Source organism: Portunus trituberculatus, chromosome 37 (genome assembly GCF_017591435.1).
Source record: "Portunus trituberculatus isolate SZX2019 chromosome 37, ASM1759143v1, whole genome shotgun sequence".
NCBI lineage: Eukaryota > Metazoa > Arthropoda > Malacostraca > Decapoda > Portunidae > Portunus > Portunus trituberculatus.
Window position 1 is genome coordinate 3,831,687 of NC_059291.1, and position 27,500 is coordinate 3,859,186.

Genomic DNA, 27,500 nt, shown 5'->3' on the forward strand with positions numbered 1-27,500 from the left:
GAAGCCATACACTGGCTGCGAAGATTTAGTCCTAAGTATTTTCTTATCTCACCTCAGAAAATTAAAATGGAATAGTTTTTTTTTTTTTTTTTTTTTTTTTTTACATTACAAGGGCACCGGCCAAGGGAAAACAAAGCGCTGCAAAAAAAAAAATCCCGCTGGTTGCCAGGCCCTGTTAAGAAGAAAGTAGGAGAAAGAGAAAAAACAAAAAAATCTAAAAGGAGGGTCCAGTTAACGTAAGAGGTGTCTTGACACTCCTCTTTTGAAAGAGTTTAAGTCATAGGCAGGTGGAAATACAGACACAGGTAGAGAGTTCCAGAGTTTACCAGTGTAGGGAATGAAGGAGTGAAGATACTGGTTAACTCTTGCATTAGGAAGATGGACAGAATAGGGATGAGAAGAAGTAGAGAGTCTTGTGCAGCGAGGCCGCAGGAGGGGAAGGCATGCAGTTAGCAAGTTCAGAAGAGCAGACAGCATGAAAACAGCGGTAGAAGACAGATAAAGATGCAACATTGCGGCGGTGACTTAAAGAATCAAGACAGTCAGTTAGAGGAGAAGAGTTGATAAGACGAAAAGCTTTAGATTCCACCTTGTTTAGTAAAGCTGTGTGTGGATCCCCCAGACATGAGAGCCATACTCCATACACGGGCGGATAAGGCCCTGTACAGAGCAAGCAGCTGGGAGGAGAGAAAAATGGACGAAGACGCCACAGGACACCTAACTTCTTGGAAGCTGATTTAGCAAGAGTAGAGATGTGAAATTTCCAGTTTAGATTTTTAGTGAAGGATAGACCGAGTGTGTTTAATGTAGAGGAGAGGGAAGTTGAGTGTTATTGAAGAAGAGAGGATAGTTGTCTGGAAGGTTATGTCGAGTAGATAGTTGTAGAAATTGAGTTTTGAGGCATTGAACAAAACCAGGTTTTCTCTGCCCCAATCAGAAACAAGTGAAAGATCAGAAGTTAGGCGTCCTATAGCATCTCGCCTTGAGTCATTTAATTGTTGTTGGGTTGGGCGTCTGTTGAACGCTGTTGAATAATGCAAGGTGGTATCATCAGCATAGGAGTGGATAGGGCATTGAGTCAGATTTAGGAGATCATTGATGAATAATAGAAAGAGAGTGGGTGATAGGACAGAACCCTGTGGAACACCACTGTTGATAGTTTTAGGGAAGAACAGTGACCGTCTACTACAGCAGCAATAGAACGATCGGAAAGGAAACTGGAGATGAAGGTACAGAGAGAAGGATAGAATCCGTAGGAGGGTAGTTTAGAAATTAAAGATTTGTGCCAGACTCTATCGAAGGCTTTCGATATGTCAAGGCCGACAGCAAAGGTTTCACCGAAGTCCCTAAAGAGGATGACCAAGATTCAGTTAGGAAAGTAAGAAGATCACCAGTAGATCTGCCTTTACGGAAACCATACTGGCAATCAGAGAGAAGGTTGTGAGCTGATAGATGCCTCATTATCTTCCTATTAAGGATAGACTCAAAGGCTTTAGAAAGGCAGGAAATCAAAGCTATAGGGCGGTAGTTAGAAGGATTGGAGTGGTCACCTTTTTAGGGACAGGTTGAATGTGAGCAAACTTCCAGCAAGAAGGATAAATAGAAGTAGAGACACAGATGAAAGAGTTTGACCAGGCAGTGAGCGAGTTCGGAAGCACAGTTTTGAGAACAACAGGAGGGACTCCATCCGGACCGTAAGCCTTCCGAGAATCAAGGCCAGAGAGGGCCAGGAAAACGTCTTTATAAAGAATTTTAATTTTAGGGATGAAGTAGTCAGAGGGTGGAGGAGTAGGAGGAATATGCCCAGAATCATCCAAAGTTGAGTTGGTAGCAAAGGTTTGAGCGAAGAGTTCAGCTTTAGAAAAGAAGAGACAGCTGTAGAGCCATCTGGATGAAGTAAAGGAGGGAAAGACGAAGAAGTAAAGTTGTTAGAGATATTATTGGCTAGATGCCAGAAATCTCGAGAGGAGTTAGAATTGGAAAGACTTTGACATTTTCTATTGATGAAAGAGTTTTTAGTAAGTTGGAGAATAGATTTGGCATGATTACGGGCAGAAATATATAGGGCATGAGTTTCAGCAGTTGGATGGCTACGGAACCGTTTGTGAGCCGCCTCTCTATCATTGACAGCACGAGAACAAGCAGAGTTAAACCAAGGCTTTTTAGCTTTAGGGTTAGAGAAAGTATGAGGAATGTATAGCTCCATGCCAGAGATAATCACCTCTGTTATGCGCTCGGCACAAAGAGAAGGATCTCTGACATGAAAACAATAATCATCCCAAGGAAATCAGAATAGTACTGCCTTAGTTCCTCCCACTTAGCAGAGTTAAAATGCCAGAAGCACCTCCGCTTAGGCGGGTCCTGAGGCTGCACTGGAGTGATAGAACAGGTAACGGAAATTAGATTGTGGTCGGAGGAGCCCAACGGAGAGGAAAGTTTAACAGAGTAAGCAGAAGGGTTGGAGGTTAGGAAAAGATCAAGAATGTTGGGCGTGTCTCCAAGGCGGTCAGGAATACGGGTAGGGAACTGCACTAGCTGCTCTAGGTCATGAAGGATAGCAAAGTTGAAGGTTTGTTCACCAGGTTGGTCAGTGAAAGAAGATGAAAGCCAAAGCTGGTGGTGAACATTGAAATCCCTAAAATGGAGATCTCAGCAAAAGGAAAGTGAGATAAGATGTGCTCCACCTTGGAAGTCAAATAGTCAAAGAATTTTACATAGTCAGAGGAATTAGGTGAGAGGTATACAGCACAGATGAATTTAGTTAGAGAGTGACATTGAAGTCTTAGCCAGATGGTAGAAAATTCTGAAGATTCAAGATTGTGGGCACGAGAGCAAGTGGTGTCGTTACGCACGTATGCGCAACATCCAGCTTTGGATTGAAAATGAGGATAGAGCAAGTAGGAGGGAACAGAAAAGGGGCTGCTGTCAGTAGTCACAGACAACTGTGTTTCGGTTAGGAAGAGAAGATGAGGTTTAGTAGAGGAGAGGTGGTGTTCCACAGATTGAAAATTAGAACGAAGGCCACGAATGTTGCAGAAATTGATAGTGAAAGTATTAGATGAAGTGTCAAGACACCCAAGGTCGACAGCAGAGGGCAGTCCGACCTGGGGACATTTATGGTCCCCTCCCCAGAGGGGGACTCCGAGGCAGGGCGTGGTGAAGCCATTATTAAATTTTGATTTGAAGAGAGTGTAAAAGTGTAAGGTGTTGTAGTGTAGTGTAGGAAGTAGTAGAAGTTGTCTTTAGAGGGCAGGCTGCAGCTGCTCAATTGTATAAATGAGACCACAAAGGGAACCGGGAAGAGAGGACACGGGGAATCACTCAGTCTGCAGCACTGCCTACATCCCCGTAAGTACCTCTCCTGGAGTATTCCACCGGGTGTGAATGTTAGTAAAGGGTACATGGGTAAAAATAATGTGAATAAATAAATAAGTAAAGCGTTCATTTGGCACTCCCAGACAGTTACAGAAAAAGGAGGTTTACATATTCTCTTTATAAACATAGATGAAAGCAAGTGATATGAATTTAATATTAAAGCAAAACATATTACATGCAAATTACTGAATATTTCAGTCTGGCTCATCTCTATATTATTCAGGCGTTGTTGAGGTGGGAGGGAGGGAGGGGAGGAAAGGGATAGGTGTGTTTTAGGGGAGGCTGCATTATAACTTAAAAGAAAGGGAACAGTCTAGGCTTGGCTGGCATGGAGCTTGGGGCTGTATGGTGCCATAAGAAGAGGGTCTGGGTTAAGCCAAGAATAATGGCAAAAGGATGGCTGGCTTGGTGTGGCTAGGTGTTACAAAGAGGCTGTAGTCATAAATTTTGTGGCATTATGTTAAAATGAATGGGATGATCAAAGCTGTCTTGTTTCGGTAACTTCTTTTTATCTCGTTTTCTTATGGATTTATATTCTTATCAATATTTGTTTTAGATTCTTACAAAGGCATATTCAAGCATCTCATGGAAGAAGCAAATTATGTACAAGGACAGTCTGTAAGTTCATTGGAGTGTAGAGGATTCCTGACATTATCTTACATGTTGGATATTGAAACATATGCGATATCTGAAACATGAATGTCATGCTGTGAAAGGACTTACCACAAGCGCATTTAAAGTTGCAGGTAGTTGTATTCACACTAATCTCCTTTAAAGCTTTATTGAAGCATAGCCATTTTTCATAATCAATAAAATGAGGTCATTGAATACATAAATGATTTCTTCATCCTATATGCATTTTGTTCATGTCTTTACAACACACATTGGATGAATGTTTGAAACTGAACTAGAAAAGTATAAATTAGAGATGCTTTATGTAAAAACTAGCTATTGAATAATTATCTTAAAATATTAAGGTACAGAATGAAATCATGAGCATGTGAAAGAAAGAGATAACCTGACACACTACAGATATGGAAGAACACTGTTATTATATTCCCTGTGAGCAGCAGGGGGCTTTTTTTTTACTCTGTGATTTTCTTCAAAGGAGAGCAACCTGTCTTATTGTAGAACAGCGGTTCCCAACCTTATTTGTCCCGTTCCCCCTTTTCCAGTCATTGTTTCACCTGTGGACCCCCTACAACGAAATAGGTTAAGCCAAGAAAATTAATAAAAGATTTTTCTGCAAGAAATGAATATATTAATGTAAAATGCCTTCCATTGTTATGCTGATTAAGATGTAGGCCTATTTATATGAAATCAGAAAACATTCCGTTCAGCACTTTTTGATTTAAGTAAAACACATAGGAAAAATGTTATGTTAATGTTGTTATAGTTGTAGGTATTGTGTGCAAAAACTATCTTTATAATATTTGCCCTTTTTTGAGCTTGCAAGCACATGTATGAATAAAAAGAATCACAAAAACTGTATGAATACAACAAAAAATCACAAAAACAGCAGTGAATGAAACTTTTCATTGGTTGCGAAAAAGTATGTCACTTTATATTTCTCAATGGGACTTTTGTGGTTGTTTTTGAGCAACCAGCTCATGAATCCTTGGCTCAGTGGCAGCCAGTGCACACCTCAAGTCATCTTCCACAGACAGCTTGTTCCTTGATTTTGTTTTTATTGCAAGTAATGAAGAAAACCCACTTTCGCACAGGTAGGTTGAAGCAAAAGGCAAAAGAACTCGAACTGCCAGATCACTTATTTTTGGATATGATTCCATCATTGAACACCAGAAGCTAGACAAGGAGTTTGACTGGAACACATTCTTGGCTGTTGAATCATGGAGAAGCTCAATGAACTCTTCTTGTGCGTCTTCTAACACATCATCAACCTGACATAAGAAAGGATTTTTTGCTAATCCTGCATGCTGAGGGCTCAAGTCAGGAAAGTAACGGCGAAATTCATCATCTAGCTGAGACAAGTGGTCCATGATTTCCTTGGACAAGGTACTTGAAAGCTGACCATCAGCAAGAACTTCATTCAATGATGGAAACATCATAAATTTTCCTACACTCACTCTCTTCTTATACAGCTCCAATTTGGCCAAAAATGCATGTATTGAGTCACAGTGGCTGAGCAAGTTTGAATCCTTTCCTTGGAGTCTCAAGTTCAGCTGGTTGAAGATTTCAAATATGTCCACAAGATAAGCAAGGCGGAGCTCAAAGTGTTCTGATTTCAATATCTCCAACAGGTCACATTTTTTCTGTACATCAAGAAACATTTCAACTTCCTGGCGAAGAGAGAAGAAGCGGGACAAAAATCTCCTGCAGACAACCACCTGACGGATGTATAAAAGAGCAAGGAACTATGCTCGGATTCCATGTCATGACACAGTTGCTGGAACAGTCTCGTGTTGAGGGCAGAGTTTTCACATAGTTCACGACCTTGACAATACCAGTGAAAATTGTGAGAAGCCCAGAAGGAAGCGATTTAGAAGCCAGAGCCTCCCGATGAATGAAGCAGTGCACACCAACTGCATTTGGTGCTTTGGATTTTACTTTTGCTTGGAAACCCGACCTCGACCCAAGCATGGCTGGAGCTCCATCAGTTGTGATTCCAACAAGATTATTCCAACTCAAACCATGCTTGTCAAAAAACGATGACACAGCATTCATCACATCAGTGGCCGTACTTGATGTTTCAAGATTTTGACAGCAAAGAAATTCCTCCTTTATTATGCCTTTGAACAGGTATCGGCAGTATACCAACAGCTGGCACGCCATTGCTACATCAGTGGATTCATCGACCTGTATAGCAAAAATGGGGGATGCTTTTATCTCTTCAATAATCTGATCTTTCACTCATGACCATCCCAAGGGCCAAATTTGTCACATGGACCGTGAGTTTGACACCGCTGATACTGTTAGCTAATGTAGAGCAATTCTAACATTTAAGCATTCAGTTTTAAGGATTGTGAACAGTAGTATAAATTTTATTCTGAGCCGCATGTCTCCTAATTCCAGTATAATAAATTTAAAAATAAGTAGAATCTCTATGGACCCCTTGAAATTCTTCCATGGACCCCTTGGGGTCCATGGACCCCTGGTTGGGAACCACTGTTGTAGAAGAACTACATGTGAAGAATGATTGCCATTCTCATATCATGTTCCATTCAATTGTCTTTCATGATGCACATTACAGTATTCTTCCAGCTCAGTGAAGTGTGGGGCCAGGCTGTAGTTTTTCCACAGGAGGAATGAAGCAGGAATGTGGAATGAAACTTTAAAAAAAAGTCATAAACAAAGTAGGTACCTTACAGGTACATACAAACTGCTCATTTAGTATGATACATTTGATTTTTAACTTCTTAAAAACTATGGACAGTATAATTGGTGTTCAGATTCATGGCATACATAAATAAATAACTTTAAATGAATGTCATTAATTCTACATATATCTAAGACTCACCACACAAGCAAGCAATGGTATGTTTAATGTCTATCATCTCAAATGATGGACATGCTCTTTAAGCGTTTCATATGACAGTGCATGAAATGTTTAAATGTCATAAGGTGTAGTGCTGAACAGCACACTATTAAAGCCTATTCCTTTGCCTCACAAAATTTAGGATCCCAGGATGTGAGTATTCCATTGGCAGCTGCTGAGTGGAAAAGACAATGCAGGAAAACTTAGAGTAACTTATGGTACACTTTTGAAATAGCAAAAAGTACAAGCATGACTTATATCTAAATCTTTGTGAGAATGACACTGGCATTATCTTACAAAGTCAGTCCACTGATATGAACATATTGTCATATGGTAGTAAAGCTTCTGACTGATAAATGTGCCCTTTATATAAAATCATTAACCATCTATGTTAAATGTATCAAAATATTAAATATTAAAGTAGAACAATATGTAAAATTACTCATTTGTAAAATTTTTGTCATTTGAGTTATGAAAAGATTTGAATACCTTATTATACTCTTCAAGATCATTGTGAATGACATAGAATGTTTCATATCAGACATGCAGACATGACTGCATATCATTCAAAATGGATGAAAACGATCAATCAAACTGAACAAAGGTGAACATCTTTAAAATTTCTAGTTTAATTTTAATATATGATCTAAGAAGTGCCACAACTATGGGCAGCTTTGCACATGTGCATGTGTTTCACAATATATGCTCAATTTTATTGATAATTTGTGCTGTGGTGATGAGACAGAGCCACTTAAGCTCACATTATGCATACAGATATACATAATGAATCTTCTATATTCTAGAAGCAATGCTTATTTGCAAATCATGAAATCTGTCACATATCAAATATGAACTCCATTATTGCATTTGCATGGCAAGGAACTTCACATCATCATCTTTGTGTGTGTGTGTGAGAAACTGAAGAGAATTTCTTCACCTCAAATCTATATATATAGATGAAAAAGTTTGTATGCTTCCATTGTAGGCAAGCAAACTTTATTTAGAAAATTACTCATTAAGCAAAAAGTTAATAAATATACAAGCTTCAAGCCATAAATGGTAGGAAAGGAGGTGACTGAACATGAGAATACTTTGTGGTCATGGTTCTCTTTCTAAGTTCTGGAAAGCAGTAAAATGAAAAAAATTACTTCTTCCTCAGACAGGTAGTATCTAAATAACTATCTATTTGTCTACTGTATGTACTACCAGGCTGACATTCCACTTAAAGAAGATAGTTATGAGAAGGCGTCTAAATACAGTAATCTATAGTTGTAATGAACACCATTTATAATGGAGCATGTTTGGAGATGACTACGTCCAGCCCACACGTAAGCCCAAAGTTAAATTCAAAAATTAAAGGCAATAATGTATTTTTTAATTTGAATTAAGACAACAACATAGTGGGGTGCAATGATAAAAATTCATCATGATAACCAATAAATTGATGACAATAATCTCATTGGCAATAACCAATAATCGATAACTAGTGATAAAATCATTGCCCAATAAGATGATTACTACTAGAATGATAATCCAAATTTCCAATACTAATTATGACAATATTGATATTTCAAATAAAAAATTGATAAATACAAATCTTATTACATATTTATATTTATCTTCAAAAATATAGAAAATTATAGAAAAAACTGAAAGTTAACGTTAATCTGCTCTTGCCACTAATGAAAAGTACCGTTTTAAGTCAAATTACTATACATATTATTTTGAGTTTAGAAAATCAACATAATCATGCTATAAAAACTGAAATATTTGGTAATACTGATGAAATGGTAACACTGGAAAAAATAATTATCAGATAACCAATAACCTGATATCATTACTTCTATTAAGCCTACATAAGGAAAACACCTCAGGAAGATATGGTATTATCTATAAACTGCCATTCAGTATTCAATGGCATGAAAACACTTAATTTCTAAAAAGTAAATTTGCTGAGTAAAGAAGCAATTCACAGTTCATACATACTAGAATATAATGCCCCACTTAAACATCATGGTACATAAAGGTAATATTATGAGAATATTTTTTTCAGCAGACTTGGATGACTGGTGTATACCAAACCATCAGTGAAATTCATAAGTTTAAGAAAAAAAAACCCTATTTCTGCAATGAGAAGAGCAGTTATGACTAACTGCTTGCGGCAATCAATTTCAAATGTATATCAGTGAGAAAAAAAAAAAAAAAAAAAAAAAAAAGAGATATTATAAGCATTTACTTTCATGAAGCACAAGTGACTAGATTAAAGCAAATTGTACTGAGATCAAACAAAACTTAGTATGACTAAAACTTAAAAGAATATAAAAGAGATATTGGTATTCCACACTACTGAGTACACTGCAGAGAGGTAGGCACCACTAGCACTAATCCAGTGGAAGTAACTAGCTGACAGAATGCAATTTGTGAATTGTCCAAGAGCTAGCTAGTTAAAGGGAAAGGGCCTCCTCGTGGCTTCCTGCCGGGCAATGTGCTTTAACTTGCAGAAACGATCTTGAAATTAACGTGGCAAACACTCTCCCACCACTGCACAATCACCATGCAGCATAGCTGCTAGTATCAACTTTCTAATTCAGTAGTTGTCAAATCTGTTAAGTAGTGACCACTATGGCAGTGCAAGAGATAGTAAACTGGAGCCCCACCTGCTCGGTATGCTGGAAAACCTTCACCGACTTTCAAGGACGAAGGATACACATGAGATCTCAGCACCTTCCGAGTTTCATGGTGAGGAGATTGCAGCTCTAATGTTTGAGAGCTGTAAGGTGAGGAGTTGGCCCTGATGGCTGCCTTTGAGGCCAAAAATCCTTGGGCCTGGAACATCAACATGAGGATTAAGGATAAGGTTCTTCATCGCTCCCTTGAAGCCATCAAGGGTGGCCTGCCGAGCGGATTCCTACAAGGCCCAAGTCTGCCAGGCAGCTCCTGAGCCTCAGAGTAGTCCAAGGGGCCAGTCTCCCATGGATCCTGCCTTGCCTTCTCCAGCATCCATCACAGGTCATGCTGCTGTCAACTCTATCCTTTTTCCACATAGGGTTAATGCCCCTAGCAGTGACAAACCACTGCCTCATGAAGTATCCTCAATGAATTACAAAAACAGCTAAAGTTTGTTTTTCAATCTTAAAATGTAGAAAATAGTGTCAGTAAGTAGATGTTTCCTAAATAGGAAACTGTGAGTAGTAAAGGAAGTTATGAACAGACTACAAACAACTACAATTCAGAAGGCTGCCAATAATGACTAGCACAAGATAGGACCGATTAAATGAGAAAGTGACTTCAAGTCACGTTAGCACTTCCATATGGGCAGTGTGCAAGACCTGATGGACTGAAGTTAACTTATGGAATACTTACTGAAGCTCAAACATTCTCAAATCATAGCAGAGCCTCAACACTTATCTTCACATAAACAATCATCCATCATCATTCTAACCATCATCTATATCATATTTCATATACATATATAAAACAGTAACTTAGAAGATAAAATTAATAAGTTTACACCATTTCTATTTCTGAAAGCCACAATGAATATCCTGCAAACACTGCAGCAATGCAAATCCATAATGGAAGATAATAATTACTTTCTCATTAATTATGTCATCAAATGTATTTAAAAGTGCAAATGTAAGATGTATTCTTTACACACACACACACACACACACACACACACACACACACACACACACACACACACACACACACACACACACACACACACACACACACACACACACACACACACACACACACCATTATATATTATCAGTCACCTCTGCAACATTAATAAATTGTTTATCATCATTACGTTTTGGTGCATGTCAGCACATACTGGTGGCAGTACCAGATATGCCCCTCAGTCTCTCTTGGTAGGCAACGCTCCAAAGACAAAAGACACCCAAGTGTATCTTGCAATATTGATCAGTGCAATGTCCCAAGTGTTCTAGAATGTGCATTTAAAGAAAGTATAAGAATCACGAGAAAAAAATTAGTTGTAACCAGCACTGGTAACTTGAGTCTAGTACCCAATCCAATGTTGAACCAACAATAACATTAACCCGTACTGTTTAGTTCATGTATATATGTTCTCCTTACGGAAACATTTAGTATGAGCATATATTATTTCCTTTTAGAGTCATATTATAGTCTTCAATTTTGTTTGTATATACAGTATATATAAGACTTGTCAATAACAATAACAAACAAAACAAACAAAATTCATTGACTGACAAAGCTGTGTACAATGAACATTCATAGCTTTCAAGATGAATGAGAAAAATCAACCTTAAAAGATATGACATTACCATCATGACACAATACTAGAAAAATAAAATCAAGTAAAAAATATAATTACATAGGTAAAAAAAAAAAAAAAAAAAAAAAAACATACACATACATACATACATATATACATACACACACAAAAAAAACGTAAATAAATAAATAAAATTGACTTATCATTACAATTGATTCTGTGGAATAGCTCTTACAAGTCAAAGGTGAATAAATTCAAATAATACTGATTTCCACGAGTAAAGACATCATCAGTAACATTTTCAAGATATGAGACACTGAATGACTTCAAATGATTTCACTGTAATGAGTCCATCATTCAGCACACCTCTGTGTTTCAAATTCATCTTTATGAGCCTCACACCTTAACACTACATAGTGAAGAGAAAGACAAAAAAATTACTTTTCAAGCCAAAATGGTAAACAAGTAGATAAGCATCTAGTGTACAATTTTGCCACTCATGTATGCCGACTGTTTTTTTCTATGTGTTAGTTTGTGCATGAGCATCTGTATGAGATAAAAGAAAACAGAATGCAATTATAAACCAAACTGCTGAAGACAGTTTGAAATAACCCTCAAACTAAAAGGCAATACATGAATGCTCAACAATATTTTCCTATCCTCCTCATATCATATATGTAGCTATTCGTTGTTGCAACTCTATATACAGACTATTCTAAACTTTGGGAGGAGACAGACACAAGCTCTTCTGTTTGAGAAGTGTGGTGGGGTCTCAATACAATGGTAAACCTCTATCCTACAGTTCCCTGTAAGCATAGTGACCAAAGTAATCTCTTGACCAACTAGTTATGCTGGTGCATTATCACAGATAAAAACAGAGTAAGAAGCTTGCCAACATGACTGCCATTTTCAAAACCCTGTGTCTGAAATTTGAAGTGTGTGCGTAATACCTACCATACCTATTTGACTTGACTGACATTAGCCGGGCTGGAGGAGGGATGTTGTGACAATGGAAACAAAACTGTCTCTCATCCTGAGCTTGAACCACTCATACCACTGGAACACACGCAGCCGTCGCAGCGCTTTGTATTGCTTGCTGTATCTGATCGCAAGGAAATGCATAATATATATATTTCCTTGAATATATACTGTTAAGTACAAAATTAGAAACGCTGAATTAATTATGCATTTTAAGGAATTTAGAAAACAGTACTTGTTACATCAACCTAGTTTTAAACATCAAACATATCTCTAAAATGTAACTTTATAAATGAAAAGTGGAGAAACACCTTGAATATTTTTAAATTAAAGAAACTCCTACCTGCGTTCTTTGGCGAGAACTTTTCCCAGGTTATCCCACGACTTGACCCAGATGATGGGAGGATCGTGCCTCTTCAGCAACCTCCAGGGACTGGCTGCACAGTGTCCCTTTGTCATCACTTCCTCAACCACTGGAGTGCTTCCTGTCCCCAGTGCCTCATACACCCTGAAGAATGTATATAAAGTCTTTAAAGAAAAAACATCTATATCAACTCCTTTTCATACAAATGTTAATTCAAGGAAAAAATTAGAGCAGAGGACTGCATTGTCTTAACCTCTTTTCAAATTAGTATCATGACAAAGGTTGTTCTTCCAATAACCTGGTATCATTTGCCACACACATACAATTCTTTTGGTCACCTCATAGAAGTCAATGTACTGAGTATCATATAAGCAAAAATAGAACATGCTGAGCTCTGAAGAAATTTAAGTAGATAACTTTGACAGCTAAATAAAATCTAAATTAAAACTCCTGTGACTAAGAAGCAAGCAAAACAATCATTCTTTTCTTTATCTATAGTACACAGCCACCAAAAGTATGGAAAAAAATCATTCTGCAATTCACCTGTAAGTTTCAGTATTCATTCCAGCTGGGCACAATGTGAGATCTGAATCCAGGAGTGACTGCACATATTCATCCATGGCATTGGGACTCTCATTTGACACCCAACTGAAAGAAAAAGAAAACATTAAACAAAACTAATATAAAAAAAAATAGGTCAGGCTATTGTTGCTCATAATCAAGTAACAACAACTGTTTTTAAGTTTAAACAACATCGTCTGTAATTGATGAAAAAAAAATACATATACAATGCTTACCTTTCCCTGACTTTAATATGACACTGACTAGAAGTAAGTGTGTTGTTCTTCAAAAACTTGTACAATTCAGACCTGCTGCTGTTGGGATAAATTGTTGCTCTAAAGTTGCACATATACTTCCTTGGAGTTTCAGGAGAAATTTGCTCTTCTTTTATGAGAGGAAACTGCCTGTAACTGTATAAAAAAAAGTGTTAATATTTACAATACATTCATAGAACATTAAAAGGTGGATTTCAGATGAGGAGGTCTAGTTATACTGGTCAACTAGCTACCAAACAACAGTGGTCCTTTCCAACTCATACAATACAACCAGTGGACAACAGAAAACATCCTTGCTAAGCTTGACACAAGGGCCATATCTTGCCAATCCATGATATACAAGTGAATGGCATAAAAACACTTACGTAGCAACCCCAAGAGGCCACTGATGGAAGGTGTGCTGGTCTACTCGTGGATCGTCATACGTTACCAGCACTGCCACTACCACTCCTTTTGGGGCCAAATAGCTTGTCACCCACCCATTGTCACATTGCTGCAGTGAGAAACAAGGATAGCAAATCAATTCAGAAAATATTATCAATTCCTGCATTTTTTTCATCTTTTCATCTATAAGGAGCAACTGTTCCCAAATGAAAGGTCAAAAGGATTGGAGGAAAAATGCCCCTTCATGACCCTATATTCAGTCACAGGTAACTCTCAATTTATGCGTGTTTGATTTACGTGTTTTTGTTATAACGCGACCAAAAAAATATCATAACTAATTCAATTTGCACGATCGGTTTGCTTACACGCGATTTGGCCCAACTGCATTTTCAAACTGAGCGCCAGACGCAATTTCAAACTGTACGCCAGATAGTTCCGCAGCTGGCCAATAGATGGGAGCCCCACTCTTCCCGTGCCTCATTTGCAGTCTGCCAGCACTGATTACAGACAGAATCTCTTCAATCTGCTTATAATTCACCAAGATGGCCCCAAAACGTCCTTCATCTTCTTCTGCATGTGGGGTTATTTTTGATTAAGTGGATTTTTGATAAAGTGGTAAAGCTCAGAGGAAGATGGTGACTGACTGTGGTGTGAGTGGTGAAGGCAGTGACGCAGCGAGTGTTGTGTTTACGTATTCTTTGTTTTGTTGTTTTCTCTTATTATTATTTGCTTTCTCTTATTATTGCTTGCTTTTCCCTTTACTTTGAATACACTTCTAGTATTTAGAATGGTAAAAAATAAAAACAAGTTAATTTAGCCAAATAAATAGAGTATTTTGTACAAATTTTTGTGGGCCACATCCCACATCCCCCACAATTATCTATTGTTTCCTATGAGAATTACGTTTGTTTTACGCAAATTTTGATATACGTGATGCCTCTTGAAATGCATCTATCGCGTAACTCGAGAGTTACCTGTACTTCCCTGAACCCCTCAAAATTCTCTCACATGCTATATTTTCAAGGCACACCCAGCAACACCCCTCACCTCATTGCCCAGCATGACAAGGATGGTGGTTGGTGGTGCATTCTGAGCCTGCAAGTGGTCCAGCCAAAGCCGAGCCTCCTTCACCTTCTCGTCAGTGCGGCCGTTCACCACCAGAACCAGACTCCTCACATCTTCAGGCACAGTCTCCGGGGTGATGCCAGGACCTGATACCAGTCACATTCAAGTTAGTATATTGAAGTATTACACATATACTTTGGTATTATGGATGACAATATGGTACTATAGAAATCTAGTTTAGATACATAAATGCCACAAGCATTTTTATTTCAGAATTCCATGGTCTATATGCAGCCAACAAAACACAAGAAATTAAGAAAGGAGTGCTTGACACAAAGAGGAGTTCATTAAAATATGCTGGGAAGTCAGACCCAGAAAATGTCTACTGAGTTGGGCATGTCTGCAAGGCAGTCTGTATACATATACATATTTCAACAGCAAAGTTGCTAGAGCAGTCAATAATAAAAGAGGACAAGCAAAACAGGTTATGGAAAGCAAAATAAGATAATATTAGCATTTTGCTCTCATGTTTTTAAGATTTCATAACTTGAGATTCTGAAAAATGCATTAATTCTGGCAAACACATGGAAGCAGACAGCAAGCAACAGAAATGTATGCATGCAAAAGCTGTATAGAGTTGTAGAAGCTACATTTAATGATCAGAAATAGTCCCTTTAATGCCTTCTCAAGTGTTGGTAAGAACAATGCCAATACTGCACCAGTGTCATTTGTAGTGGTAGTAAAACCATTCTCTTTGATTCAGTAAGTTCCCATTACCTGATCTATACCTGAGCACAAAGGCAGTCATCTGTAATTCCCCCACAGTGGCTCCCTGGATGTTGTCATCCAGGCTCTCTGGACCCTCCAGGATGTGGTGCCACAGGTAGCTGCCTATAGCTGCCTTGCTCCACAGCTCCACCACAGGCAGCCTCCTTAGCCTCACCTGTGATAAAGTCCATACATAACAATAATATAATAATACTTATACGTCAAACTATCTAGCTGCTATAAAAACATAAAAAAGAAAAAACACCTTTATACACACCTGTTTCCCAGAGCCTTCGCCATCCCCCAGCTGCACCACAGCCTCCTGACCCTCATGGGGCCTCATCTCCTGCTCTGCCAGTACAATGTCTGCCTCATGCTTTCCAATATCAAAATCTGGAAAAAAACAGAAAAAGATGAAGTCAGCAAGAAGATAAAAATGAGTAAAAACTGAAAGAGCAACAATTGTGGAATATGTCACTAAAGCAAAAGCTTACAAACAATTTTCCTTCCCAAATAGTGTCTTCTGCCATGAAGGATTGCACACCACAACAAGCTTCACAACACTCAATTAAAATCAGAGGCCTTATTTCTTGCTGCTTCAGAGGTTGAACCAATACTACACTAGAGAATGCTGTACTATCTATTAAAGTTCTACATGCAGTCCTAGAGATCACTCAACACACCTAGAACCACCTTTTGATGGCTTTCCTTTTGGGGCTGAATGTAGCGTTGTGTATCCTCAAGTTTTGGCAGACTCTTTATTCCTTTGAGAGTGGAGAAGGCAGAGTTGTAGATACAGAAGGCAAGGTAGACAGTCACTACCACCTGGATGAAGCACACAAACAGCAGCACCTTGCGTAACACTTGCCCTGGACTTCTGATCATCTGGAAGCAAATGACATATTAGTTACATGTCAGCAGCCCATACGAAAAAGAAGCCACGCATACACAAAGATGACATACGGCTTCTCACCAGGATACTGCTTTTTTACACTCACAGGTTAGATTTGAATGAGTTTTGTCCATTCAGTAATTTTTGGAAGGAAGGCCTTATTTCATGCATATTCACATTCCTCATTAAGAAAGAGGTGGAGTCCTAATTCCCGAGAACTAGCAAAAGGTACAAGTGAGAGCTACAACCTGCGGTGAATATGGAGATAACCTTTGCCACTTCTCCTGAGGTTAATACTTAAATGCCACATAAAATAACAGTTGCAGAATACCATGTTATGTATATCAACTTCCAGAAACATGCTGAAACAGAAAAAAAGAAAGTAAAAGGTTGGTAAATATTACAAAAAGGCATGGCTGTTCTTGTTGTGATGGCGGCCACCTTCTTGAGCTCGATCTTAGTGCTAACATCCTAACCTAACCCAAACTGAACACCTAAGAAAATTAAAAAACCTAATCTAACTCGACCTAACCAAACAAGAAACAACGCATAGGCAAGACTTAGTTAAGTAAGGATACTCGTGGCAAAATCAAGATAAATAAAAATACAGCAGCCATCACGGCAAGAATGGCAGGAACGTATAACTCTTCTTAATGCTTACCAACCTTCTACCCAGTTATTCATTGCTTCAACAAGTTTGCAGAAGTTGATATATACTTTATGACATTCTGCAACTTTAACCCTTTCAGTAGAATGACGCGTTTTCATATTGATTTTGGTTATTATTTGGCAATTATATACAGCATCAGAAACTTATGTGGTGATTAAAATAGTAAAGACTCTGGTCATACATCTCTTGACCTCCACAGACTGTTCCTAATGTAATTAAATCGTCTAATCACACCCACACCTCACTGTAAAATCTGTGTCTCAGTACTGAAGGGGTTAACTCTACCTGACATGTAAATATTAACCTTGGGAGAAGAGAGGAGGCCAAGGTTACACCCACACTACCCCAGCCTGCCCCTGGAGCTCTGACGGTAAATTTGCAGTTTCAACCAATATACCCTATCTTATATTTCTTCTTCCCTATGTCTGACAAGCTTGGGGACCTCCTGGAAAAGCAGGATTTTAGGGTGGGGAAACCAAAGCAAACCTAACCTAACCTAAATTCTGTCCTGAAGTTATTATTAATTTCAGATAGGGTAAAATAGGATTAGAAATGTTTGTAGAAATGTGATCTAGACCGTGAGACTGTGCATAGTTACGTGTGGTGTATTGGTTGAAACTGCAATAATACCGCTCTAACACTGAGTCTGGAATCACCATACCCTGGATTTCGGTCGTGGGGTTTTCTTGTTTTCATCCTTTGAGGAATACTGTGAAAACACGACACTTGTCAAACTTCTAAGGCAAACCATAAAAGGTGAGGTTATAAAAGCATTATGGACACGTTTATGTAGCAGAAAGGAACATCGCAGGCCAGTGAACACATAGTAACTTTACGGTCACACTGAGAAACAAAAAGGAACGGAAACTAAAACATACAATTAAAGTTTCAGTCAGGCAGCGATTAATTCTACCAGTCAGTCAGTCATACATACATACAACCATCCAAACATCCATCCATAGTCAGTCAGTCAACCATACATTCCTTCCCCCAATCCATCCACTCCGTAACAAGGCCATAGTAGGATTAATTTGCACACATCCACCTTTCATCCCTCCCTCCACACACTCCATTACCACACCACCACCTCCATGACGCCTTTACTCACATCTACTGTCTTATTTGGGGAGACAGACACCCTGCGCTCCACCATGCTCAGGAATTGACAGTAGCACACATCAACAAACACCTCCTTCCTCCTCTTCTCTCGTACTACGCCCTCCCAAGCTCCCTCCTTGTTGTTTGAGCTTGAGCTTGATTGGAACCCTTTGCTTTCTCTTTTGATTGCTTTTTCTTTCCTTTTTCTTTGTTCTATTATTGGTATTTTGTGTTATTTGTGTTTGGTTTATGTTTTTTTCTGTGGATATTAATTCATGCATCCATTCATACAGTCATCTCTCTCTCTCTCTCTCTCTCTCTCTCTCTCTCTCTCTCTCTCTCTCTCTCTCTTGTGATTTCATTACTTAAATATATTGTTTTGTTATTAATATGCTCTTCCACCTTTCTTCTTTCCTTCCTTGAATTTCTTTAAACATTCATCCCAGTCCTTCCAGCTCTTTTCTAGCCCATTCATTATTCTCAAGCAAACACACACACACACACACACACACACACACACACACACACACATAAAGGTTTCACTCTAAAGATAGGCGCTTTGTGATCAATGGTAGTTTTCAGTGGCTCTTTCTTTTTCTATCAATCTTTCAATCCAGTTTTGGCATATAACTCAATAAATTCGTCGTGTTCACCTAGAATATTGCACTTTTCTTTCTTTTATCTTTCGGTTTTATTTTCGATCCTCCTTGTGGAGTGAATGAGGTGGTGAGTCTGATCGAAGCAATCACGGACACTTGAGTCACCATGTGTGAAAATCAAATAGCGTCTGCAGATGTTCTCAGCGATTAGTTTACTTCGTTAATCCTGTTGTGCGGGTTTGATATGAGCGACGGTTCCTTAATCTACCTTTTTTCTTTTTTTTCCGGTAGCTCACGTGTGTGTTTCTACTTCATCCTTTTCCTTTCTTTCATTCGTTCTCCTTTCTATCATTTCCTCGCTAGTTGGTGGTGTCACACGCGTCCTGGTTCAGTATATCCTTTCGGCTGCGCACAACTTAAACTTCAGTCACAACTACTATACTCGTACATTGTCAATATAACACATAAAAATGGACTTAGCTATCGCAATTATCGTCTTTATTACACAAGCACTTAACGCTAACCTTATTTCACAAATTGCAATACATACGTACCCAACATGAGGTCGAATGTTTTCATAAATAAAGCTAAACTATCCCTGGTGTAGATAATTTCGTCAGTAATTCCCTGAGCATAGCCATCGCATCATTTTCTTCCTCTGTTGTGCTCACCAGTTGTACCCTGAGCTTGCCAATAACCTCCCTGCTTGGAGAGAGTTACGACACAGGCTGAGGCAAGAACGCAAAAACACCAACATAATAAGGAACAACTTAGCAACAAGAGATCACGGTATGAAATAGAGCGCTGTAAAACTATTGTACTTCATTACGTGTTATTTCATCACTAAATCTCAAATACTGGTCTGATTTAGAGTGCTGGATGGAGAGCTAGTGCCATGAGAATACCAGAGGGATCACAGGTCACTAGGTAAGGTGGCCGTCTCGTGGGACCCACCTATTGATGCAGGGAAAGGCTGAACCTCAAAGGTCACGTGATTGATTGCCTCCCGTGAGATTCATAGGAATGGAATGTGCGTTAACAACAGAAAGGGTAAGGCAGAGTAGCAGCAGGCCTTCCTCGGACACTTCGTTGGCACCTGCGGAACAAATGAGTCCTCTCACCCCCATACCCAAGGCTTGCCCCCACCTTTGTGCCAGAGGTCTCCTACGCATGCGCAGGACACTTAGGGCACTGGTATAACTAGGAGGTGGAGTGCGGTCCTGGCGCGCCAGTTGTCAACGTTTGTCGGACGCGCGGGAGGTTTAGCGATCGCAGTGCGCAGCTCATTTCCTGACTGCTGGTGGTGGCGAGGCAGGTCTTGCTGCTTCTTGACCCTCAGCGGGCTTCCTCTCGAGACTTGGCCAGGCTAAGACAGGTGAGGCAGCCTATTTGATGTGTTTTTGTGAGTAGTGAGGGGTGGTGTGCTGAGTAGTGAGAGGGGTGGTGTGTTCCTCGGTGGGAACAGTGGGCTGTTGCAATATTTAGATGAGAGCGACGGAAGTTTATTCGTGACAACTGCGCTGCTTGCGCCTCATCCGCCGGGAGAAGGACAGTAAAATAAACCACAACAATGAAGTAAATTAAAGCAGACGGATGACATATCAGGCTAAGTGAGTACCTAAGTAAAACAAACCAAATGTAACGAAATTTATAAAGATTTACAAACGCATATCAAAACAAATCAACGAATTACTATGTGAAATTCTTTGGCTTTACGTTATAAAGAAAAGTTTCCTACGGTGTACACATCGTTGTGTTTTGTGGCGGGGAGTGCGGCGGGAGCAATGTTGCGGCTGTCATGTGTCAACACCACGTGGACGCGCCACAACACGCCTCGCTCGGTGACTCTCAGTACTAAACATCCTCTCTTGACCCTCTCACTCCTGTAGCTGCGCTCTGACAACATTTGAGAGGACAGTGGAAAAAAAGTACGTTAGAAAAGACACTGAAAAAAAAATAATAAGAAGTAGTAAGCTCTTTTTTCTCCCGATTATAAAAGCACGAATATTTGAGAGATTGATAGTAGAAGTGTATAAAACTTGCTGGTGTTAATAGGGAAAAAATAAGCAGTAGGTGAAAGACTTGAACACTCCATCAGACACACACGAACATGCCCACACGAGATGATAGATTAAACAATTCTTACTTAATTTTAGTTACTACAGTATATTAATATGCCATACTCGTTATCAGTGAAAGGGTTAACACCCCGCTGTCAGTGGGGGACGATCTGTGCACCGTAGTAGATCCGTACTGGTAGTGGTGGTGAAGGTGGTGGTAGTGGCGAAGAAGATGCGATGCAGTGATGGTGACCAGAGTGACATTATCAGCGGCACACGACCTTTAGAATAGTATGAGGCAAGACCATAGAGTGTTGTTGATACTGAGTCAGTTCCAACCAGCGCGTTCTCCCTTTCCTCTCCTCTATGTCTGTCTGTCTGTCTGTCTGTCTCTCTCTCTCTCTCTCTCTCTCTCTCTCTGGTCGTTGGTAAATATAAGTCTGCAGTGTCCATGATGATCCAGTTTTTCCTGTGGCCTTCGCTCATCACTTTCAAGGGCAGGAGAAAAAAAACTGCCTGGTTATTTAATATTTAAGCCTTCAATTTCTTTCTACTGGATTCTCTATTTTTAGTCAGCTATATAATCATCTACCTTACTTGTTTATTTCTTTCATTTCCTATACATCTTTCTTTATGTAAGATGAACTGGCCAAGGGGTCTAAAATGAAGAAGGAATGTCCCACTGAGATGACAAAGGGATAAAGAAAAGAGTCAAAATGATAACTTTGAGTTGCAGAAGTGGCTTGACTGTATGTTCACATATATACTGATTTCATCTTATCACGGCAAAATAGGGAAGCTAAATATGCAAACTGGCCTGAAATCAAAGATGATCTCCTGTCTCTGCCACACCGTTTAGTAATGCAAGAGATAGTGATTGATAGCAACACACGCAACAAGCACACTCGGTACAATCGTGCAATCTGTGACGTGCGTGATATATTTTCTAATAAATATTCAGGTAGTGTAACTTCAGTCAAGGAATACTAAAATAGAGTGATGTGATTACAATAACAAAACAATAATCACATCAACAACGATGCCTATTTTTTTTACCTTAAACATATACTACTAAGAACGAAAATGAAATCAAACTAACGAAAGAAGGAAGGGAAGAACAAGAATCAGCGGACCAAAGATTGACTGACGAGATTTTTTCCTTATAAACCGGAGGGGGAACATTTGAGAAAGCGGCTAATTATCTCTGTGGCCTTTGAAAGCAGTCGTGGTGAGAGAGCAAAGCGTTTTGAATGTGGACCTGAGAGCTGCATTGGGTTAGTGCAAACAGGTGGATCTGTGCAGGTGTGTGATAAAGGTGAGGTGTGGCGACCTTGTAAGATCCACGGTACGACTTACTGAGAGAGAGAGAGAGAGAGAGAGAGAGAGAGAGAGAGAGAGAGAGAGGATTATTACACACCATCACCTATGTATCACAACCCACGGAACACTATCAGAGTCGTATGAATTCTTTTATGAAATGGTTAAATTACGAAAAAAATAACTGGCTATTGTGGAGTTATTATGAATAAAGATAACAGGAATTTACGCCTAGAGTTATAGTCAATGTATGACCGTTAAGGCGACGAAGGAAAGGACACACACACACACACACACACACACACACACACAGAGAGAGAGAGAGAGAGAGAGAGAGAGAGAGAGAGAGAGAGAGAGAGAGAGAGAGAGAGAGAGAGAGAGAGAGAGAGAGAGAGAGAGAGAGAGAGAGAGAGAGAGAGAGAGAGAGAGATACTTAGCGTTAATTAGTGCATAAGAATCTTCTGTATTAATAAATCTATCATGTTACATTTTTTTCTGCATGCGAAAGACAGGCGAGGGACAGAAGAAAACTCAGTAAAAAATGTGTTAATCATCTCATGGTAACAGGGAGAGTAGATGATTTCGGCTTTCAATTGACGTGTCTTTATATCTTTATAATTCTTTACCAAGGTTACGTTTGACGCGGTTTGGTCATAAAACATGCATTTATCATAACGAAAAATGGATCCTCAACCCGCCTCTCCTCATCACACAGATCGTAAAGTGAGTTTAATTTCTGCGGGTATTGCTGGAGGTGAGACCACAGATTATTCTAAGTTGGAAATGCTGTATGACATTTTGAGGGACTGTTTAGCTGTGTAGACGGGTGACAGCTACAAAAGTCTGGCCGAGTGGGTAACCATAACAGAGAAACACGATGTCCACGTACTCTACATCAGTGTATGTGGCACTGCCGTATTTTTTTTTTTTTTCTCTCCTTTATATGTTTCTCACGATCATGCAATACAATTCAAATCTGCTTATTGTCACTGTCTTGGCGTGAAGATGAATGTGACCAATTACAACTATCATAAAAATCAGTTAACCTGTTCAATACTGGGACACATTTTTACGTCGAGATTTGTGTTCCATTAGACCATTTTATTGACATTAGGAAGGATCTATGGAGGTCAGAAGATTAATGGCCACAGTCTTCACTATTCTAATCCCCTAATAAGTTTCTGAGCCTATATAAAGTCACCAAATAGTAAGCAGAATGAATATGGAAACGCGTCATGATACTGAAAGAGTTAATTAAGGCCATATATATATACTCTCCTCGTGCAATGCTTATCGAGAAATCTTCTGTCCATTAATAGCTTTTGTTATACGATATACTGAGGTACCACATGCAGTTACCTTACCACCGCATCGCACCAGGAGCTGAGGGACAGGAAGTGAGGAAATAACAGAAGAGATGTAAAGAAATGTACTGGGAAACAAGAAGGGCTTAACTTTTTTGTTGTTGTGACGCAACCTTACAATTCGCCACGGTGTGAACAAATTAAAACTCGAAATGGTGCTACATGATCCCTTCTTTCTATCTCTTTTCTTGTTATTCACACATTCACCAAACTTTCACTCTCACCCGACCTGTGTTTGAGGACGGGATAGTAGTAGTAGTAGTAGTAGTAGTAGTAGTAGTAGTAGTAGTAGTAGTAGTAGTAGTAGTAGTAGTAGTAGTAGTAGTAGTAGTAGTAGTAGTAATAGTTATTAGAGGAGGAGGAGGAGGAGGAGGAGGAGGAGGAGGAGGAGAAGGAGAAGGAGGAAGAAGGAAGAGAAGGAGCAACAACGATAGTAGCGGCAACGGTAAAGCAAGAACAGGAGCAGTAACACGAGAAAGTTGCTGTTTATAACTGGTTTTGTACTCTTTCTTCAGGCCTTATAACTATGATGCAACAACTATAGAGTTACCCTATGTGTGTGTGTGTGTGTGTGTGTGTGTGTGTGTGAGAGAGAGAGAGAGAGAGAGAGAGAGAGAGAGAGAGAGAGAGAGAGAGAGAGAGAGAGAGAGAGAGAGAGAGAGAGAGAGAGAGAGAGAGAGAGAGAGAGAGAGAGAGAGAGAGAGAGAGAGAGAGAGAGAGAGAGAGAGAGTGTGTGTGTGTGTGTGTGTGTGTGTGTGTGTGAGAGAGAGAGAGAGAGAGAGAGAGAGAGAGAGAGAGAGAGAGAGAGAGAGAGAGAGAGAGAGAGAGAGAGAGAGAGAGAGAGAGAGAGAGAGAGAGAGAGAGAGAGAGAGAGAGAGAGAGAGAGAGAGAGAGTGTGTGTGTGTGTGTGTGTGTGTGTGTGTGTGTGTGTGTGTGTGTGTGTGTGTGTGTGTGTGTGTGTGTGTGTGTGCGAGTGATTTGTGCCAAACCTTAGTGCCCCTTTTATAGAAGTGTGTCATCCCGAAAGGAAGAGAAGAGAGGGAAAGAAATGGTAACTTTTCTCATTATCCTTTCGTGAGTTACTAGTATCACCAAACAGCTGTTATTGTTTCCCGGGGATTTCTTAGCATGCCCAGTAAATCCCATCTAAAACGTTCATCAGTGTATCGACATGTATGAACGTGCCTTCGTCTGACTAGAAACAGTGAGAAAACAACTTATTTCTGTTTATTCTAACCTTGAAGCTCAGTGCTCTTTGCAGGGGGCTGGGATACAAAAGAAAGAAACACACACACACACACACACACACACACATTATCCACTACTTTTTAAAGGAATTATAATATATTGCTAATGCACAATATGGTAAAAATACTATGCCACAGCTACCACCCACATAGCGTGACGCTTATATAAGTAACCACTCGAGTCTCGCACAAAATAAAATTGAGCGAGGCGGTGGTCTAGAAAGGATACCTATAAGAGGGAACAACCGAAAATCGAGCTCTTGACAGGTGACATTTACCCAGTTAAGACATAACGATCGCCGACCCCGAAGTGAAACCATTACTACAAATGCATGTGAACCAGCTTACGTAAATCTTTGTGTTGTCTTTTTTAAAACTATAAAGTTAAGTTATGAATTATAACCTGCCTGTCCATTTTCATGTTTCAGCGTATCTAATAATTTGTGTGTGTGATTGTTTGTTTTTGTTTGGTGGTGTGTTTCAAAATTTATTTATGTCTGTTTTTATATAATTGTCTGTCTTTATGTGGCTGTGCGACTTCTCATTTCTATATATGATAGCCTGTTATGTAACTACCTGCCAGTGTTTGTGGCGATACTGACATGTCCTTTCATCTATTCTACATTAGTGGCTCGCAACCGGTATTCCGCGGTACCAAGGGATGTCGTGAGATCCACTGAAGGTGCCGCCAAAATTCGGGGCAAAAATAATTTTCGTATTAACGACACTCTCTATCTCTCTCTATTCGATGCACAAATGCCAGCCAACATACACATTGCACATAGTTCATAATAACTATCGGCGATGTTGCTGCACAAGTTGGAGGTGTTGTTGCTCTTTCTTTATTTGTATTGTAACTGAGTCCGTAAATCTTTTGTTTGTTTGCCTTTCTATTATTTAATGAATCTATCATGAAGTATTAGAAATGAGTTTCTATATGATTAAAAACACCGAAAGCTACATTTAAGGCGAGTGACATTATCAACAATAAGACCTTATATCTGGCGTTTGTTCCAATGACAGATCTCACACTGAGTGGACACGCATGGTTCACTGTGGTCTATTTGTTTGTGTGTTCTGTTGTAGGATTGTGTAACTACTTGAATACATTATGCAACTGATGTAAACTAGTGTCACAATTACATTTCTATATTGTCACTTTTTTCATTAAAGCAGCATCAGTGCAAAAACAAGTATTTTCATATCATCCAGGGATAACGTTTTGTTACATTGATGTTGAATCAATAAACTACTGACAAATTAGATATTTATATTTCCTGATAAGGGTGCCGGGTAGTTTTGAAAAGCTCGCCAAGTGTGCCTCAAACCAGAAAAAGGTTGGGAACCACTGCTCTACACCTTTCTATATGTGACTGCCTGCCTGTCTGTCTGTCTAGCCATGTATCTTCTTATCACTCTGTATACCTCTAAGCGTGATATGCCTGTCCTCGTGGCACACTTCAGCACCTCAAGCAGCGAGCGTTCTATTCAACAATCATATGTGCCGAGCCGATATGACCTTGAGAGCCTGTCGTGACTGCCCACCTGTCAGGCAGTCGTGCGGCGCTGACGGAACAAAGACCAGTAGACCCACGATACATTTGTTCCCATGACGCCGATATCCACCCGTCCTTCCCCTGAATGCCGCGTCACTCAAGGCATGGAAGTATTGAGCTATGCGGTGTTATGTTTTTCACCGCTTCTCTAGTGACGTGCGTACACGAATGATATCAGTGTTTGAGTCCGTTTCCTGGTACGTGAGAGTTTATGTGTTTGAACTGCTTTCTTTTGGTTTCGCCGCCTGATATCGGTTACTTCTCTGAGGCCCTTGTGGGAGTTGTTATAGGCTTTACGTGCCGTTTGTGTGATTGTAGTAAGAGTTTAACTATATGGACAGAAATATTAGGAAGAAAACCTCACCGAGAATCCGATTAACGAGTCCCGCTGAAAGAACAAAGCGTTTAATGAACTCAACACATGAAATTGACCTCTGACTCTGAACGACGATTTATGATAAAAGTAAACCAGTCATATTGGAGGTAAAAGACTCCTCTCTGGAAGTAAAACTCCTCCCACCTCTCTCTCTCTCTCTCTCTCTCTCACCCGTCCGTTCACAACAGGTAGACGTTGAGCCACCCCCAACAACATGTGCCGAGGTCAGAGAAAGCTAAGAGACAAGTGCCAAGAAAGGACGATGAACTAACTGGCAGCGTGGCACAGGAAGAAAGTAGTAGCACTAGCAGAGAGAGAGAGAGAGAGAGAGAGAGAGAGAGAGAGAGAGAGAGAGAGAGAGAGAGAGAGAGAGAGAGAGAGAGAGAGAGAGAGAGAGAGAGAGAGAGAGAGAGTGTGTGTTAGGCGGACTCACAAGAAACGTCAAACTAACCAGATGGAAGAGTAAAAAATGTATGCCTTGATTATAGGTTCACAGAGTACAGCCTAGTGAATCGAAGCAGGAATACCAGAACAGGAGGGAAGCGCGGTCGTCGTGGTGGGCGCGGTGTTGGCACGGTGGTGGGCAGCAGCAGGGTGCCAGGCCTTATAAGGGGGGAAGGTCGCTTTTTTTGTGTGTGATGTCCGTACAAATAATTCCACGGCTTTGTTTTGACTGCGCTACTTAGATACACAGCTCTGTGTTCTGAGGCGCTTTGTTCTCTCATGAGGTTTGCGTTGAAAGGTGGGCAGATATGACTGGTTGGGTTATTATGGTAGCTTTTCTCAGTCAG

The 27,500-nt window shown here is 39.8% G+C and overlaps 3 protein-coding genes across 6 annotated transcripts in view; 1 reads left to right on the forward strand and 2 right to left on the reverse strand.

The window, feature by feature from the left end:
• Positions 1-18,318, reverse strand: part of LOC123514028 (ribitol-5-phosphate xylosyltransferase 1-like) — a 25,261-nt gene extending 6,943 nt beyond the window's left edge. The window contains exons 1-11 of one of the 3 annotated variants that reach the window (XM_045271598.1): positions 18,201-18,297; positions 17,754-17,801; positions 16,214-16,415; positions 15,808-15,923; positions 15,540-15,705; positions 14,745-14,908; positions 13,679-13,806; positions 13,275-13,448; positions 13,021-13,125; positions 12,457-12,621; positions 12,090-12,237 (exon numbers count right to left, since the gene is read on the reverse strand). In XM_045271598.1, the coding sequence (XP_045127533.1) occupies positions 12,114-12,237; positions 12,457-12,621; positions 13,021-13,125; positions 13,275-13,448; positions 13,679-13,806; positions 14,745-14,908; positions 15,540-15,705; positions 15,808-15,923; positions 16,214-16,415; positions 17,754-17,801; positions 18,201-18,245 (1,437 nt within the window). In that variant the 5' untranslated portion in view covers positions 18,246-18,297 and the 3' untranslated portion in view covers positions 12,090-12,113. Of the gene's footprint in view, positions 1-4,140; positions 12,238-12,456; positions 12,622-13,020; positions 13,126-13,274; positions 13,449-13,678; positions 13,807-14,744; positions 14,909-15,539; positions 15,706-15,807; positions 15,924-16,213; positions 16,416-17,753; positions 17,802-18,200 lie in introns of those variants that run through there. The other 2 variants (XM_045271597.1, XM_045271599.1) reach the window with 2 other exon arrangements.
• On the reverse strand, positions 4,947-9,954 carry LOC123513909 (SCAN domain-containing protein 3-like). The gene is made up of 5 exons (XM_045271388.1): positions 9,784-9,954; positions 9,529-9,697; positions 6,446-6,501; positions 5,776-6,192; positions 4,947-5,675 (listed from the first exon to the last, which is right to left on the reverse strand). The coding sequence occupies exons 1-5, from the start codon at positions 9,952-9,954 to the stop codon at positions 4,947-4,949; spliced, it is 1,542 nt and encodes a 513-aa protein (XP_045127323.1).
• A 1,683-nt stretch (positions 18,319-20,001) lies between the features above and the next one.
• LOC123514299 (battenin-like) overlaps positions 20,002-27,500 on the forward strand; it is a 23,070-nt gene continuing 15,571 nt past the window's right edge. Inside the window, exon 1 of one of the 2 annotated variants that reach the window (XM_045272120.1) lies at positions 20,002-20,164. The gene's annotated coding sequence lies outside the window, so the exon portion shown is untranslated. The remainder of the gene's footprint in view (positions 20,165-27,500) is intronic. The other variant, XR_006677556.1, reaches the window with a different exon arrangement.